Raw genomic sequence first — 15939 nt, 5'->3', positions numbered from 1 at the left:
TTTATATGCGAGGAGCATTTTCTTCAGGGCCAGAAAAAGAAAATGTGTTTTTTTTAGTTCAGCTGGGGTGCGCTTTAAATCTTGCAGGCAGCTTTTGAGTCTTGTAATCCACCACATACCTGCATTGTTTGAACTATATAAAGTATGCAGGATTTGTTGTAAATGGCCTAATAGTGAGGAAATATACTTATTTACATTCTAGCCAAGAGTGAGATGAGAAGATCAATTCCACTCTCATTTCTTTAAAGTAAATATGAGATACAGCTAAACTCAACCAACCGACTGCTGGCTTCAATCTCCTCAACTAACTCTCGACAACAAAGTGAATATGCGTATTTTCCAAGACGTTGAACTGTTCCTTTAAAATAACTGCAGATCTTTCCTGTAGAGACAAATCTCTGTTGATTGTTAAGTTCACACAGAGTGTATACTGTGCGTGAGTTTAAGAGCTCTGGGGCTGCACGATGGATGCATTCACTGGCCATTCCCTCTTGACGTCCCACTCTGATTGCACCAATCAGGATTCCCTCCGAGATTCCAGCCAACCTTTTTTTAAGGCTGTGATCTCATGTAACACAACATTGCTTTCACCTCTTGGGTTTGCTCTCTCGGGGCTAAGGTTTCCCACAGTCGAGGGGTCAGTGGCAAGGCTGTGTGAAAAAGCATTGACACTACTGCAACAGTATGTGGGTGGAAATTTATAATGGTGACCAAATGGCCACGAGGAGGAAAACTATTTGACAGATTGTCAGGTCAACATCAGAAATCACACTGATCGTGTTGTTTTAGTCTTATCAGGATGTTATGGAAGGTAGAGGGTGCTACTTTTCTCGTGAGTGCAAATAATAAAGAAAGAGAAAATAGTGGAAAATCAGGCCAGGACAGCTGGTTTGAGCACCATAGTGGAAAGGATATTTTTGAACATGATCTATTTCCTGGGTCTCGGGAAGGATGACGGAATATGGTTGACATTTCATCTGAAAGATGTACAGTCTTTTGGGGCTGGGTACAGAAGAGGTAGAGGTCAAGGGTCCAGCTTAGATGACCTCCCTGGTGTTGCGAATGGCACAACAGAGCACCATACTGAAGATCATCCCAATGATCTGTTGAGAGGGAACTGATTTTGTCCAAAACCATTCTTGCTCACAATGTGTATGTATCTGCATGTGTTTTCAAGGCTTCTCCGATGCTGACTCACCATGACTCCAGCGATGCCGATGCCCACGTATCCAATGATGTAGAGTTTACTGTTGAAGAACTCTTTGATGCTTGTCTTACAGTCCTGCAGACCCAAGATAAGAGAAATCAAGCAGCGTCGAGTTGTAGTGATGATTTTAGGATGATTTATACGACACCATGACTCATTCATTAGAGGGGCAGATTTTTATTTCCTCCCTGAATTTGGAGCCGGCGTCAAATCTCACCTTAGCATCTGTTGGGGGATCAGGGCAGGGGCGTTCTGTGGTCCCACAACAGTTCAGCTGAAAGTGGGAAGAAACACATGATATGATGTAGAAGCAAAACGTTTTTATAATGCATTTTGTATGGATTAAGAACATTGTGTTACTCTAAATATTTAAATGTTATACTTACTACTTTCTGGTACGAGATGATTAATGTGCTGTTGTTGTTTTCATTGTAGGTTGTTGTGTAGAAGGTCTGAACATCTTTGATAATCTGTGAGGAAGTAGACAGTGAATGATGTGGTGCCATTAGGATTCATTAAACTCAATTCACTACTCAAGCGACCAAATGTTAAACGTACCTTGTCTTTGTTTAAGAATCCAAACACCCCTGCTGCCACCTCCGCACCAAAGATGATCAACAGACAGGCAAAGAACTGAAGAAAGCCACAGAAACAATAAAGAGAGACAATAAATTATTTTTAAAAATAATTAAATACAACTCAGACAAAAGAATTTCAGTTCAGATGTTGCTCTTGGTATGTATGCATTTGTACTCACTGAACCTAGCAGGCATTGAGATTCCCGAACAGCTCCACAACAGCCAAAGAAGCCGACCAACATCACCATACTGCCAGCACTTATCAGGATATAGACACCTGGAGGAATGATGCAATGATAAACAGAAATGCAGGGAACATTTCATGAGGTAAATAATCATCAGAATACTTTTTTATTTGATGAACTATTTATCAACATCATTGAGATATTCCAGCTTAAAACGGTTTGGTAAAAATTATGTTTGATTTCCCTCAACATCTGTTAACATGCTCAGCTTTCCCCGTAGTGCATCTTGAAATTATAATCTACAGAAGCACCAGCAGGGGGCAGCATATATCTATAAATGCAAGTTGAAACAGTCAATATCACCGAAGGTGGTATTCACATTTAAAACGGTGCTATTTCTGTGGTTAATGCCTCAATTCTTTTCTTTTTTAAAATTGTGTCCTCATTTGACATGCCTTGTAAATAGCCTTATTGCCAACAGCCTTATTTAGGGGGAACTTTATGTGGGACCCTGATCTCCCATTAACCCACTCACTGGGAAACAGATTGGTTATTTATGCACTTATACAGGTGGGGTCTGTTGCCAGGCGACCGCTCTGCAGAGGATGGGGTGAGAAAGGACGCGTCAGCCCCTCGGTGATACCAGTTTAGGTGGAAAAAGGAGAGGAAGACCTGATGTGTCAACAAAAAGACTTGATGTGTCACAATAATTGAGATGGGTGCGTCAATAATTTTGTTTGTTAGGAAGGAGAGTTTAGTTGACGCCTTAAAGTCGCAGTCAGCGATTTTCATCCAATACTCGTTTTGTTCAAATGTATGACATAGTATGAGTGTTCTGTGTGTGCACTGAAAAACAATCCTGTGTTCAGACACAGCACTGAAAATGGGAGACAGACAAAGTGTCTTGGACCGAGCCAATCAGCAACAGGGTTGTCTGTGGCTGTGCACATGACAGGGTGATGTGGTCGGGAGGACTTTCTTTGGGTTTGGAGTTCAAATATCAACCATCTTTCTCAATCCCTGGCTCCATCTTTAAAAAGGTGTCTAACGATCAATTAGCCTGCTGATCAGCTTTAACTTATCGCAGCTGGTGACAAGGGATGTGGTCACAAACTGTACGAGACACCGTTTCTCCACTTAGTTTTCCCTTAAGCGCTCAGTCTGAAGTTGTTTGTCATGTTCTTTTAATGCGTCATCGTAAGTCAAAAGACTTTTGTGTGGGCTTGACGCCATGGGAACGGGGCATAGAAACTGTTGAGCGCTCTCAGCTGTGTCTGCGGAGACAGCGCACTCACTGTCAAAGCCATGTGCAGCTCTATACCCTCAGAGCACCTGACTTCAAGAAGCCACCCATCAAGTCCAACCACATACACACCTGAGTCTTAGTTCTCATGCAAACACAGAAAAAGGAAAGGAAATACCTTGAAGGTATTATAGGCCTTTGTAAGACAGTAACTCTCACCAACATTACATAACCGTATCACTTCTTAACTGGCTTCCGAAAAGAAAATACACATCAGGAAGAGATGGTTTAGATTGGAGATTGTTAGAATAACTGATTTATCAGAAGTATCACACTGATTGCTGTGATCAGAGAGAGGATGTGTAGGATAGTCCTGCACAGGAGATCTAAACATCTCTTTTGCTTCCTCTTGCTTTGTCATTTCAATTGACGTCCCATCTTGTTTTTCCTTCACATCTTTGCCATGGATCCCCATCTGTTTCTATGATTTACTTCTTCCAAATGCTCTTTAAACTGTCCCAACACTCAGTGTCTCCTCCTCCTCCGTCTCTTTCCATCTCGGCAGAGTGACTGATTGAAAGGTGGTTAGCAGCCCTGTGGTTTCTCTCATGCATTTAAGCTCTATGTACAACAGTCCTTTACTGTTAGTCACACTCATCTCCAGCTCGGAAGAAGCAGACATATGCCTAATAATAAAAAGAAAGCATGAGAGCATGGTGCAAAACCTGGGGAGACACCCATCAAACTATGACACTCACAACACTTTCACATTCCCACACACCATAATATTGCCTGACTTGCGTAGTGGCACTCAGTACTTTACCCTTCAACACAATTTCTGTGCGTGTGTGGGCTGTTATATGTACTTGTGAAATGTGGATTTGTGTGTATGTGATGTGCATGGATGCCTGTGGAGGGAATACCTAAACAGACCTTCACTCACAGGCAAGGGAGTTGCATTGAAATGTGTGACCAAACATATTTAAAGCCCCTTTCCAGACTGAGAATGACATTTTAATACCTTTTATGGTAAGAATGTGTGTCTAATAACAACATAAAAGTCTAACTGCTGATACTTTAAAGTGAAACAACTGAACTTTCCTTGATCCATTTAGAGTGGTTTCTGAGCAACATTAAAAAGTAAGTAATCTATAATTAGTAGCAACAACGGTACTTACACTGTGTGTACATCGTTATGGTACTCACCAATGAAGAAAGTGTCTGGAGCCTTGTCCCCATTGAGAAGAGACACAGTTTCTGGATCAAAGCGCAGCCACAGTCCCACCGCCAGAACAAAGGATCCCATCAACTGTAGAGAGAGAAGAGAGAAGGACTTGTAATAAGCTACATAATCACCACTTATTTCAGACAAAATGCATAGAACAACAAATATATGACCTCTGGACACAAGTAGCCCACAGTCATGCGCTGTCAATACTGCAGGCTTTAACTGTAACTGAATCATAATAAATACCAACTATAGATGTAATAATCATTGACATGTCCCAGGGTTGCGGACGGTCCTCATTACAGTCAGTAAAGTAGAAAATACATGTTCTTGGTTTCAGCATTCATCACGTGCAACACTCTTCAATCAACGAACAAGAGTAGAAGTCCACGATTTTCAGGCCTTCTAAGGGCTTGTTCTTTTGCTCTCCCTCAATGGGATTTTCCACATAAAGCAAATGGTGCGGTGGAGTTTCCACTCCACCCTCTGCACTTCAGCAACATAACTATAATCTCTGCAAGAGCTGTTTGGATACAATTAGGCTAAATAAGCAAACCAACAGCATTGAATATTTGTCATTATCATGGGTAAATCATCTACGTGTTCTAGATCCCATAGAAATGTAACTTATGTATCTCTGAAAAAAACCCAAGTGGTTTTTGGCGTCCCAGCAGGGAGGAAATGACCCGCATGGCTGCGGGCAGCACCTTGAGCTTCAACAGGCTCTAATGCTTGTTTGGAAATGTGGCTCCATGTTGCTCATAGTTTCCTTCATCTAAACCCCCATCAGCAGACATTGAACTTAATCACACTCCCTGCAATGCTCTTGCAAACACACTGCAACCAACAACTTTTATTCTCTAAGTGGAAGAACGCTTTGTTTTTTGTGAGATCTGAGATGCTCTCAAGGGCAGAGACTGTTGGATCAATACTGAGAGGTTTCATGATCACTGAGCCCATGCCCCCTGAGGATTATGGACTCCAAAAACCTTCCGAGCTGAGCTTCAAAACAACGGTGTGTCTGTGTGTGTGTGTATGCAGAGAAATACAATGATTTGTCTAAATGGAGAGTATTAAGGAGCGCTTGTCACATGGTCCCTCTGTGTCCTAGATATCAGAATTTGTGGAGATTTTGTCTGTGTCCTCTGGCTCCATTAAGTTAATTTATTTAGAGAAACAAACCCCATCGCTGAGTTCAGACCAAAACAAACTATTCCTCGTCTGTCCACTCAAATCCACTTAAAAGATCTGCACAATTTATCTTGTTTCAGTCTTTATCTTCTCGTCCTCACTTTCTACACTCCTCCCATCCAGGTCCAGTGTTGTTCTGTTGTAGTGTTGGTCTGAAGTAAAGTAAGTGGCTCAGTTGTAAAGCATCGCAATAAGACAGGTGTTGTGAAGCAGGATTCCTCCCAAGCTAAAGATTTAGTGTCATGCGTGGTGATTCATGGGACAGCTGAGCTTTGGGGCTTCAGGATTAAGTCCAAAGTGATAAAGCACATTAAAGTGAAGGCTGCAGATGTATAGACTTACTGAACCTTGCAGGATTAGTGCGGCAAGGGGCTCTGCATCTTTTTAACCCAGGTATTTGTCGGAGCACCTGACGGTGCGACAGCGTTGTTGGAGGTGTGAGGTGAGGACTATTGCCCACTGAATTGTGTGGATATAAGTGTTGCAGTTGTCCCGAGCTAAGTCGTGTTATTGGTGTCGGAGGAGCAGATGGTTGTTTCACAGCAAAGCGCTCAGCCAAACCTCATTATTGCTATCAAAACCAGATGCATTGAATCCATACCACACTGAAAGGTCTCATTTTAGTAAAAGACATCTTAAGTACATTCTCAACTGTGGCACTCAGTGATCCCAAAGGTCCCATTAACCCCCTCACTGCTTACATACCCCTTGCTTTACCCCCCACCACTTAGTCTGCCATCATTACCCCGTCTGACACCAGACACACCCCTCCCCTCCCTTGTCTCGGCCCCTCTGCCTCTCAAATCTACCACCCCGCCCCCTGATTTATCTCCACGTACCCCCCTCCTCTACCCCACCTAATCTGCCCCCCTCCCTCATCACCCAGAGGACAAAGAGCCACTGTCTCCCTGTAACTATATGTTTTGGCGCCCAATGAGGGAAACAGATAGACACGGTGAAAGAGGGGAAGAGGGAAAGGAAAAGAGAGTGCAAGTCGTTAGACGACCCATTATCTTTTTTCTTTGCCTGTGGACACAGAAGACAGAAGCATCGTATTGAGAGACAAAGTTGGAACTCCCTCCTGTGGCCTATACAGGCCCTGTATAGCCTACATATCTAAAATGCAGAGAATAGCAGACTTACCCTGTCTATCCCATGACACCTTTGTAGATACACATCTCACTGTCGTAGCTTTATTGAGGTTATTTTACAGGAACAAGGCCTACTTTTTAACGGTGCAATTAAATTGTGTTTTTGTGAGGGGACTTTCCATGGAACAGGGGTGGTGGTCTTAGTCAGAGACAGTCTGAGACATTGTCCACTTTCTAGGTTAGACCTTATTTTCAGGAAAACAATTATATCAAACAGCAGTATACAAAAGCAAAACATCTGTGGACTACTTCAAACCCAGCAGTAATTGGTGAGTGATTAAGCGAAGTCAAATATAGTCTTCTGTCTGGCATATGTTTGGGAAAACATATGTAAGCACACATTAAAAATGGTGGAAAGTGTAAATAGGAGGGGATCATTATGGGTGGATTAAATCCTATTGTACTCTGCCACGGGGCGAGGGTGGGGGAGTGTGGTGGCACACAGCAACCTTCACAACACAGACTGGTGTGTTTGTGTGTCGTGGTCCTAAGGTTTTGATTTGAGTTCATTTCCTGTTTTTGTCTGCCCCGGCCTGTTGGGTTTCACCTGTTCCTCGTCAGCCTCGCTGTGACCCGTTTCTTGTTGTCACGCCTGCTTTCCTTGTGTATTTAGTCTCTCTGCTCCCATTGTCTCATGTCAGATCCTCTTCGTTTGGAGCCTTGTGTTACCCGTTTTGTTTTTTGCCAGCTGTTCCTGCCTGACATTTGGACCCTTAGTCTGTCAAGCTTTTTGTGGTTGTATTAAAATATCATCGCTGAAGCCGTGACAGTTTGTCGGGCTGAATGTTGGGGCAATATCTACTGTCAATACGGATTTTGAAGTCAGTGCATTTTACCAGAAATGTTCAAAATGTTAGCCGCCTCTTCACAATAAGTATCGACACTGTGTGTCAATTTTGGAAGTGAAATTATTTCTTACAATAGAGAAATCCATCTTGTAATCCTTTTGTCAAACGATCTAATCTCACTTAATTGATTAAAATCAAGATCTCAAATTACTTTGTTTGATTTGGGCAAGTCCAAGACATGAACAATAACCTTTTAACTTGGATAAAATAATTAAATGTTCATACAGATATTAGGGCTCAGTCCCAAACTGCGTCATATCGGTTGTTGTAGGAAGAACACAACATCACCAGTAAGTAGCGCTTGCCTCTCACTGTTAACCTCCCAGGCGTTTTGACTAAATAGGGCACTGAACTACAGCACACAAACACAGGCCAGACAAGCCAGCAAGGTATTAATGTTCTGTTGTAAGCTCTGGTATTTGAAGCTATCAGCGTAACTTATACAAGAGGCCTGCATTACATTGACGGTTTAGTATTGGAGCCCTGCAGGAATCTCACTATGCTGTGACATGGAGTCAGCGAGATTCATAAACACATAGCCACTTTGTACGTGTTGGGGGGGGGGCGTTTGAAGAGAAACATATCTGCCCCTCCTCCACACACACTCTTCTCATCATCTCTCACTCCACCATCAACAGAGGGGGGTTTGGGATGCAGTGATTGTGAGTGATCACAGTTCATTCACAGCATAAAAAGTGTTAGGTTAGGGTTAGGGTTAGGCAGTCAGCACCAACATGTGCACGTATTGGTGTTTCTATGGTCCTGTGTGTCACGTAACACACACACACACACACACACACACACATCTGACTTTCTATCTTTATCTGGGTCAGCTGTCCCGCTTTTGCCATGTGATCGCGCACACGCACGCACATTAATATCCCTCTCAATCTCCCAATGACCCTTTTCTCTCCTATCACATTTTCTGTCTTCCTTTCTCTGTTTTTCATGAACATGTCTGTCAGGCAGTCATTCATTCATCTTCTTTTTCCACCTGTCTGTCATCTCTCATATTCACCTCTCTGTCTCTCTGCAAGTGCCCACATTCAGTCAGATGTACTGAAAACAATTAGATTTCGGCAACAGCCATAGTGGTAAGAGGAGACAGAATAACTTAATGATTGGACCGGTGCAATAAAGGCTCCGGCAGGCCTGATGCTCAGCCAGGCAGGAGCAGCACACAGAAGTTATGCTATTGTCCTGCTGTCACAATGGATCCATTCACACTGCACTCAGTGCCTGATCCACTCCACAGATGCTTGTTGGAAAATCTCTCTCTCTCTCACACACACACACACACACACACATAGGAGCATTCCCTCTGTGGAGTGAGAACAGTGGTATGTTCATTTATAGTATGCACTCAATGGACTTAACACAGATTGCATGGGTTTTATGAAGGGACATGTGCAGGACACACACCTTTCACATCCACCTGACAGTTGTCTTGAGTAAAGTGACTCTCTTGTGCCTCCTTCTGAGTGTCCAAGTGCTGATTTCTAAAGAACACAGTGGATATTGTGCTCCAGTGTGGTTGTAACATAACTTTATCAATCATCTCTTCAGCTCTTTGTTAATGTTGTTCAGGGAGTTTGTTTTCCATGCTTTCTCTCAATCTCTCAGCCTTTTCATTCAGTCTTCCTTTCAAAAACACACTTCGCCGGGGAAATAAGGGCGTTTTTTTTTCTTCTTTCCCCTGTGGAAAATCTGATTTGAAGCCGGTGAGCAGAAACTAAAAGCCTCAGTCTGTCACCGTTTCCGCACCACGCCGGGACGGACAGCAACGAAATAAAGCACACAAGAGGATGAAAGCAAACACTGAAAACAATCTAGACACAGTCACTGAAATAACACGTGCGCGTGAACGTCAGCTGTGCAGACTAGAGTGAGCATATAGTCTGCACTGCTGCACTTGCTCCGTGTTCACGCCTCGCATCTCCGGAGCCACACACGCACTTACCCAGAAGATGAAGTTGAACACGAACAAAAGATATTTGACACATTTCATCCCTCCTTCCACCTTCGACATTTCGGCTGGATGTTTTTTTTTGTGCCGTTATTCCCGCAAAATGATCTGACGGTTGCGTTGGCTCCGCGCACAATAACGGTCCACCCCGGTCACAACACTTGTGTGTCGAGAAGTGCCCCCCCCCCTCTCTCTCTGTCTCTCTCTCTCTCACACACACACACACACACACACACGCACACGCACACACTCACGCACGCACACGCGCACACACTCAGACTCTTTCCAGACCGCCCCTTTCAACAATGCAGAGGGGGGCTGAAGGGGGTACCGAGACTACACGATGGGGACTTGGCAAATGTTGCCAAGTGTTGCCCTGCAACAACAAAAAAACACCATTTACCTATAAAGTGATATTTACTTTGTGTTCATCGTGTCGTTTTTGTAGCCTATTTGAATTACATTTAGCGACTCAATGAGAAAACAAGCATGTAATCGGAAACACTTCGACAATCACTGTGCTAATATTTTTAAAACGTGTGTGTGTGTTGAACCCACTAATGAGGGAGTGTGTGTTGTTTTCTTACTCCCATAATAAGTGTAAAGGACTATTAGTTGTTTCGTGAGCAGCATATTCCCATCATAATTAGTTTCAGAAGCACATGCACCCATTGTCCGTACACACCTTCAATACAGGTATGCCACCGATAAAGAAGTAGTTCAAGTTTGTGATTTATTCCCTCAACTAGAAACAGTGACTGTCAGGAATTCAGCCCTGTATCAATCCACCTTTACCCATCAGCTAAGAGAGTACACCGTGAGATATGTGTCAGTCATCTCTTTCACTGTGATATAGTGGGCTATTTTTCACCTGCATATTAGATTAAGACATATCAGGATAATAATAAAGCTTTCATCCTGGACATATGAAGATGAAAACCCGCCTATTTGATGAATGGCTTGCAATTCAGCAGCAGCAACACCATGTTCAATATACATATTTACTGTGATGTTCCGGACCTTTGGATGAGGAAATTCTATCTAAGTGGACCTCGCTGAATTTGAGTCGAATACCCCTGTTAGAGAGGAATAACAGGGCCGGCCAAGTTAATGCCACGACACAGGAGTGACGCGACAGAGAGACGGGCTATACGCTGAGATGATGCATTTACGTGAATAATCATCAACTAGTGGATCTTTTCACACACAAGAACCGAGCGGTCTAAGACTCTCAGAACCACAAAGTGTGTGCAGTGAATTGTGCAGGACAGAGAAAACAGATGAGGTTTAGTTTTTTGCACGTGAAACAGAGCAGTGCTTATTTGAAATATACAACAAATATGTTAGAAAACAAAGTTCAAAGAAGTACATTTAAGTAATTGCACAGAACTTACACTTAAAGTATATTTTTCTTATAATATATTTCTTGAACGTATACTACAGTACAATTATTTTAAAGTGTGTTAAAAGTATACTTTTTAAAATAGGTGAAAGCGTGACTTTAGTATACGTTTTATATATTTGCAAAAACTACACTTCTTTGACATTTTCAATATATTTTAAATACATTAAAGTATATATCTTTTCCGCCTGGGTGTTGGTTGTTGTTGTTGTTGTTGTTGGCCGTCGGCGGGTCAGTTGCTTAGTGGTTCTCAACATGTAAACAAGAACAATGAGTGCAGGTCATAACCCCCATGAAGAAAGACAGGCGCCATATGATGCCGAAACAGGCCCATCTTGGTGATACAGATCAGTTAATACAGCAACAAAGTGTCAGGAGCCCTTTTGCAGTGGAAGAGATTTATATCTGTGGCAGTACACCGCCCCCTACTGGTCACACTGTAGACATTTAAATTATTTTGAGTGAAAGTCACCTGAGTAGCTGTGCTCTTGGTTTATATTCTGGGAGAGATGAGTGGTACACATGCAGGGCTTTCCACACGAGAAGCTGGTGACTTGTTTAACGGCTCGTTGCCAGTGAGTGCTATGTATTCACTGTGTATTCATACTACTTGACCTGAAAACAAGTTAGAAATAAGAGATTTTGCAGAATTCAACGTAATCTTTTTCTCTCACATGCAGGTTACTGCCTTTTATAATTTCACAGCTACTGCAGCAAAACTGCGACATCACTGTAAACTGTGACCAAACAACACCGCCCTGTTGGCACCTTCTGCCAAAGTGTTGAGGTCATCTGAGGTCACCTTCTGAAAAATCTTTGATCATAGTCTTCCACACAGGGTGAGAGGTTACTGAATGGTTTGATAAGCCTGAAAAATCTGTGAATCATATCCTCACAGCCCCTCACAGACACCAGTTTTCAAACCAATAAACACGTGAGTAAGATTTGACGACCTTTTGTCTCTGTTAAATGTTTTGAAGAGTTAATTAACTAACTAGGATGGGGAAATGTGTGGCTCTTAGCTGCTAAAGGCTATGTTCACCAGCTAGTAGCTACGTTTGTTTGTCTGATGTTTGGTGCTGGGCAGGTATTGTATGAGACCTTTTTTACTTAAAAATGCTGCCTGTTGCATTTCAAAAATAATGCTTATACGAGCGATGAAACTGAACCAAAAATGTAAAGTTGTCAGTCATAAAACCAAAACAATGAGCTGAAAGTGAGTTTGTCACTGCGACTGACCTCTTTTGTATTTTAAATGGTCATTTAATTAATTATTAATATGAAAAGATTGATAAGACCAAAAAATTAACGTCAATGCTATCTTAAACTGACACAAGAAACCAGGCAAGTACTGAGGTGTTTAATAAATAACAGCATGAACAACACAACAATAACAACAACATTAAAAGCTTGAATTCATTTTGTATATATACACATACTGTATATATTTTCATATTTGACTGTATAAACTATAAATATGACATGCAGTCCTCATAACTTAAAACAACCAGGACTTCTCAGACTGAGGTAGGGTCAGGGTCCAAAGGGTTGGACAGATGAAGCTGTTTCTGTGTGTATATGTGTGTGTAAGTGTGTGTGTATGTTTGGAGGTGGGGAAGAGGATTACAGTATTGGCAATAAAGCTGCAGTGGCTGTTTAGTAGAAATGTGTGTGCTTGGTTCATAGTTCCGTGGTCAGGAGTCGTCCCCCCCAGTCAGTGCCCGAGTCGTCCCGCCCAAGACTTCCTGCTGAGAACACACACACATGCAGCGTTGATGCGGATGAAACGCCAGGCTGTCCGTTCCTTGAAGAGGGTCAGGGCGCTCACGAATATGTGTGTGTTGGTGCAGTAGGAGTTCCAGTGGCGACTGTCGATGCCGAGACAGCCCGAGGTGCCTGATCTGGAGCCCTGTTTGCCACCTCGCCCCCCTGGCCTTCCCCCGTTTGCAGTCCCGGAGCCTCTGTGCGTTGGGGACCGGCAGGTAGTCTCATAGAAGAACTGTTTCTTCACCACGTTGTTGATTGTAACATTGGGCAGCACTTTCACCTCATTCCCAGCTATGTCTGTGGCTCGTGTCAGGTTGCCCACCCAGGTATTTATGCTGTCACACACTGAGTACTCTCCTCGGTGCATGGTATGCGATCCTGCTCTGCGTCTTACCCTCACCCCCCTCACCCCTTCAATGTCATAGCCCTCACCTTCCAGGGCATCGTGTGATGGGGCCACCTCGCTGAAGACAACACGGGGCGAGGAGCGGTAACGTCTCTTGGAGAATAGCTTGGGGTCTACTACTGGGTTGAAGGGGTCTGGGGGGGAGTCCGACGTAGATTGCTTGACGACAGGACTCCTATCCTGGGTGTATGAAGCAGCCCGATGGGGCCTCTTGGTCCTGTGGTGGCTGGTCCTATGATGCTCTTGTGAAGAATGGTGTTCAGAGAGGTGGTCCCCCGCTGCTGTCTGCTGCTGTCCTGCTCTGTGATTGGCTGACGTCTGCTGTCCGACTTTGTGGTTGGCTGCCCCGGCACACCGGGCCAATCCACCTCCCATGTTCTGTACAGCCTGGACGCCGATCAGGAGGAGCAGGACCAGTGGTGACGACCTCATGGGCACACGTCCTGAGACGAGCACAAGGGGAAACAAGTTCAGATGTTGTGCCTATATTCTTTGCATATATTGAAAGAAAAAAAGAAATATCTTTTATTTTTCACTTGTCTCTGCATCTTAATGGTTGTTTATGCTTTTACGTATTGAAAAGCAAGTATACAAACATTTTTGCACACACAGCTCAAATGTGAGGATTTGCTGTTGAACTTTTTGACACTTCGTCAGTCAAAATAAGCGATTTGATAGCATTTGTTATGGCTCTGAAGACCTCAGAAGGGCTGGCGTTTATCTGTAGCAAACTGGCTGATTGGCATCAGGTGTTTGCAATATGCGCCAAAATGATTGGCTCATTCACACATAGACTCGAGACTAGTGACGTCCAACCATATGCATGCAGGTGCACAGCGCGGGTGTTATAAACTGTTACTAACAACGTCTGCTGGTTAGGCCTAACGTTACATTCATGGCCTGACACGGTCCTGCGTCTCTTGCGATGCTCCGCGTGCTATTTGTTGTCCGCGGTGCTCGGCTCATTGTCCGTTAGACAAAACCCTGGGAAGTTTCCTATGAAGGTAGATATGTGTCTTTATTATGTTTTGAGAGCAGATTTCTCGTTTGTAAGTAAATTAATTATTAGATTTGCATATGAAACTAAAATGTGTTGCTGCAAATCAAAAATCTTTTACTCTCAAAATAATTACCGTTGCTCTAAAAATGTGCAATGAATGAACACATTATTAGCTGCTTGCAGCTGATATAATGCTGGCGGTTTACTTTGCTGTGCTGCTGAGCCTGTGTATTAATTTGAAATATATAATGCAGTGTTGGTTTGATTTGCAATGAATGTGCATTTATTTATTTATTTGTGTTTTGGCTTGCTCATGGGCTCATGTGCATGGTCTCAACTGATTGTGGTCACATTTTCCCTGGCAGTTTGGAATTGTTTGTTACTATTGTCTTTTACTTCAAGCATGCTTTTTATCCGATCACTGGAGTATACGTTGCCAACTATATTACCTGCAGAATCCTCACTTTAGTTGAGAAACACGTTTAGTCCATTTTCACCATCACAGGGACGTCTTTGGTACCTGAACTTGAAGGTGACTTGTTTTGTGTGTAGCTGTGCTGAGTGTTTATGTGTAGCCTACCTGTGGAATGTGTCCAGTTGAAGTGGGAGCCCCTGTGGACTCTAGAGCCAGACTCCAGTGCAGGCCGGGCCCCTCATGCCTGCCATCTGGACCCCCTGAACTACAGTTCTGTAACACACGCATACAGACAAAATACTTAACTTAAACACATTGATTCACAAATCAGCCTTTATGCAGCAATGAATTCTATGTCGTGAAAACAGAAAACAAAAATGGAACTTTATTTTTGATCCTTGAGATGGCACATTGGACACATCGTGTTCTTCTTTTGAGACATACTGTTCAGTTCCAACAAGTGGTAAAATAGTGAGTAAAGCACTCGCTCATACCTTCTAGGCATACACACTGTACCACTGTCTGACCTTATCTCATACAAAGTAGTACACACACACTCACTATGGTTAACTTAAAGAGTTTAGACTTGCCATACATTGGAATGTGCAGCATTCCACACCTCCATTTTATATATATATGAGAATGCATGTCAGGTTGTTTGTATGAATAGTTTGCATTGATGTGTATGAATACACAACCCCTCTCTCACAAACACTGAAGTGTGTTTCAACTTCTTTTGTGGCCCTCTAGGATTTTCTAGATTTATGACTTCAGAGTGTAGCACATCACAACCAGAAGAGGTCAGTGTTGCCTGCACAGACCACAAATCAAAGACTACGGACAGGCAGATGAGAAATATCAGGATGCCACTGACCCTGTTCCTATCCGAAATTGAAACTCTGATGCGGAAGAGAAATATAGCATATTGTATCAATTTTCAGTAATTTCCCCACAAACCAAGAGTACTTGCTAGTCTAAATGGTAGTGGTAGAGATACACTATAGTAATGTGTACATGTACTGTATTTTAAGAACTTGTACTTGCGTTTATTGTTTGTTTATGCTTCTTATCCATTACCTTTTACTCCACCACATTTAAATATAGTTACTGGATACAAGACGGCAGTCAGCTTCACACATATATCCTATTGTGATATATGTGCACAGGCACTTTAAAAATAGTTTTGGGAGATGGAGAGAGACATCGTTTGAGACTTTCGAGTGATATCTTTTGGCTTCAATAAACACAATCGTACACATGCACGCTACACACTCACACACATATGGAGCTGGTCCAAACAGGCAGTGAGTTGATTGATCCCGGCTGACGGGCAGCTCACTATTTACATGGCC

At 43.0% G+C, this 15939-nt stretch overlaps 2 protein-coding genes across 2 annotated transcripts; both read right to left on the bottom strand.

Annotated features, from left to right (window-relative positions):
- Positions 1-1001: 1001 nt before the first annotated feature.
- Positions 1002-9739, bottom strand: LOC117733459 (CD9 antigen-like). Its single transcript, XM_034537121.1, has 8 exons — positions 9592-9739; positions 4420-4522; positions 1965-2062; positions 1766-1840; positions 1594-1677; positions 1425-1481; positions 1199-1282; positions 1002-1103 (listed from the first exon to the last, which is right to left on the bottom strand). Exons 1-8 carry the CDS (start codon positions 9658-9660, stop codon positions 1038-1040), a joined length of 636 nt encoding a protein of 211 aa, XP_034393012.1. The 5' UTR covers positions 9661-9739; the 3' UTR covers positions 1002-1037.
- A 2974-nt stretch (positions 9740-12713) lies between these two features.
- On the bottom strand, positions 12714-13604 carry ngfa (nerve growth factor a (beta polypeptide)). Its single transcript, XM_034537110.1, has one exon. It carries the CDS (start codon positions 13602-13604, stop codon positions 12714-12716), a length of 891 nt encoding a protein of 296 aa, XP_034393001.1.
- Positions 13605-15939: the final 2335 nt, after the last annotated feature.

The sequence above is a fragment of the Cyclopterus lumpus genome, chromosome 7 (genome assembly GCF_009769545.1).
Source record: "Cyclopterus lumpus isolate fCycLum1 chromosome 7, fCycLum1.pri, whole genome shotgun sequence".
Taxonomy (NCBI): domain Eukaryota; kingdom Metazoa; phylum Chordata; class Actinopteri; order Perciformes; family Cyclopteridae; genus Cyclopterus; species Cyclopterus lumpus.
This window is presented reverse-complemented; position numbering and strand designations above follow the sequence as displayed.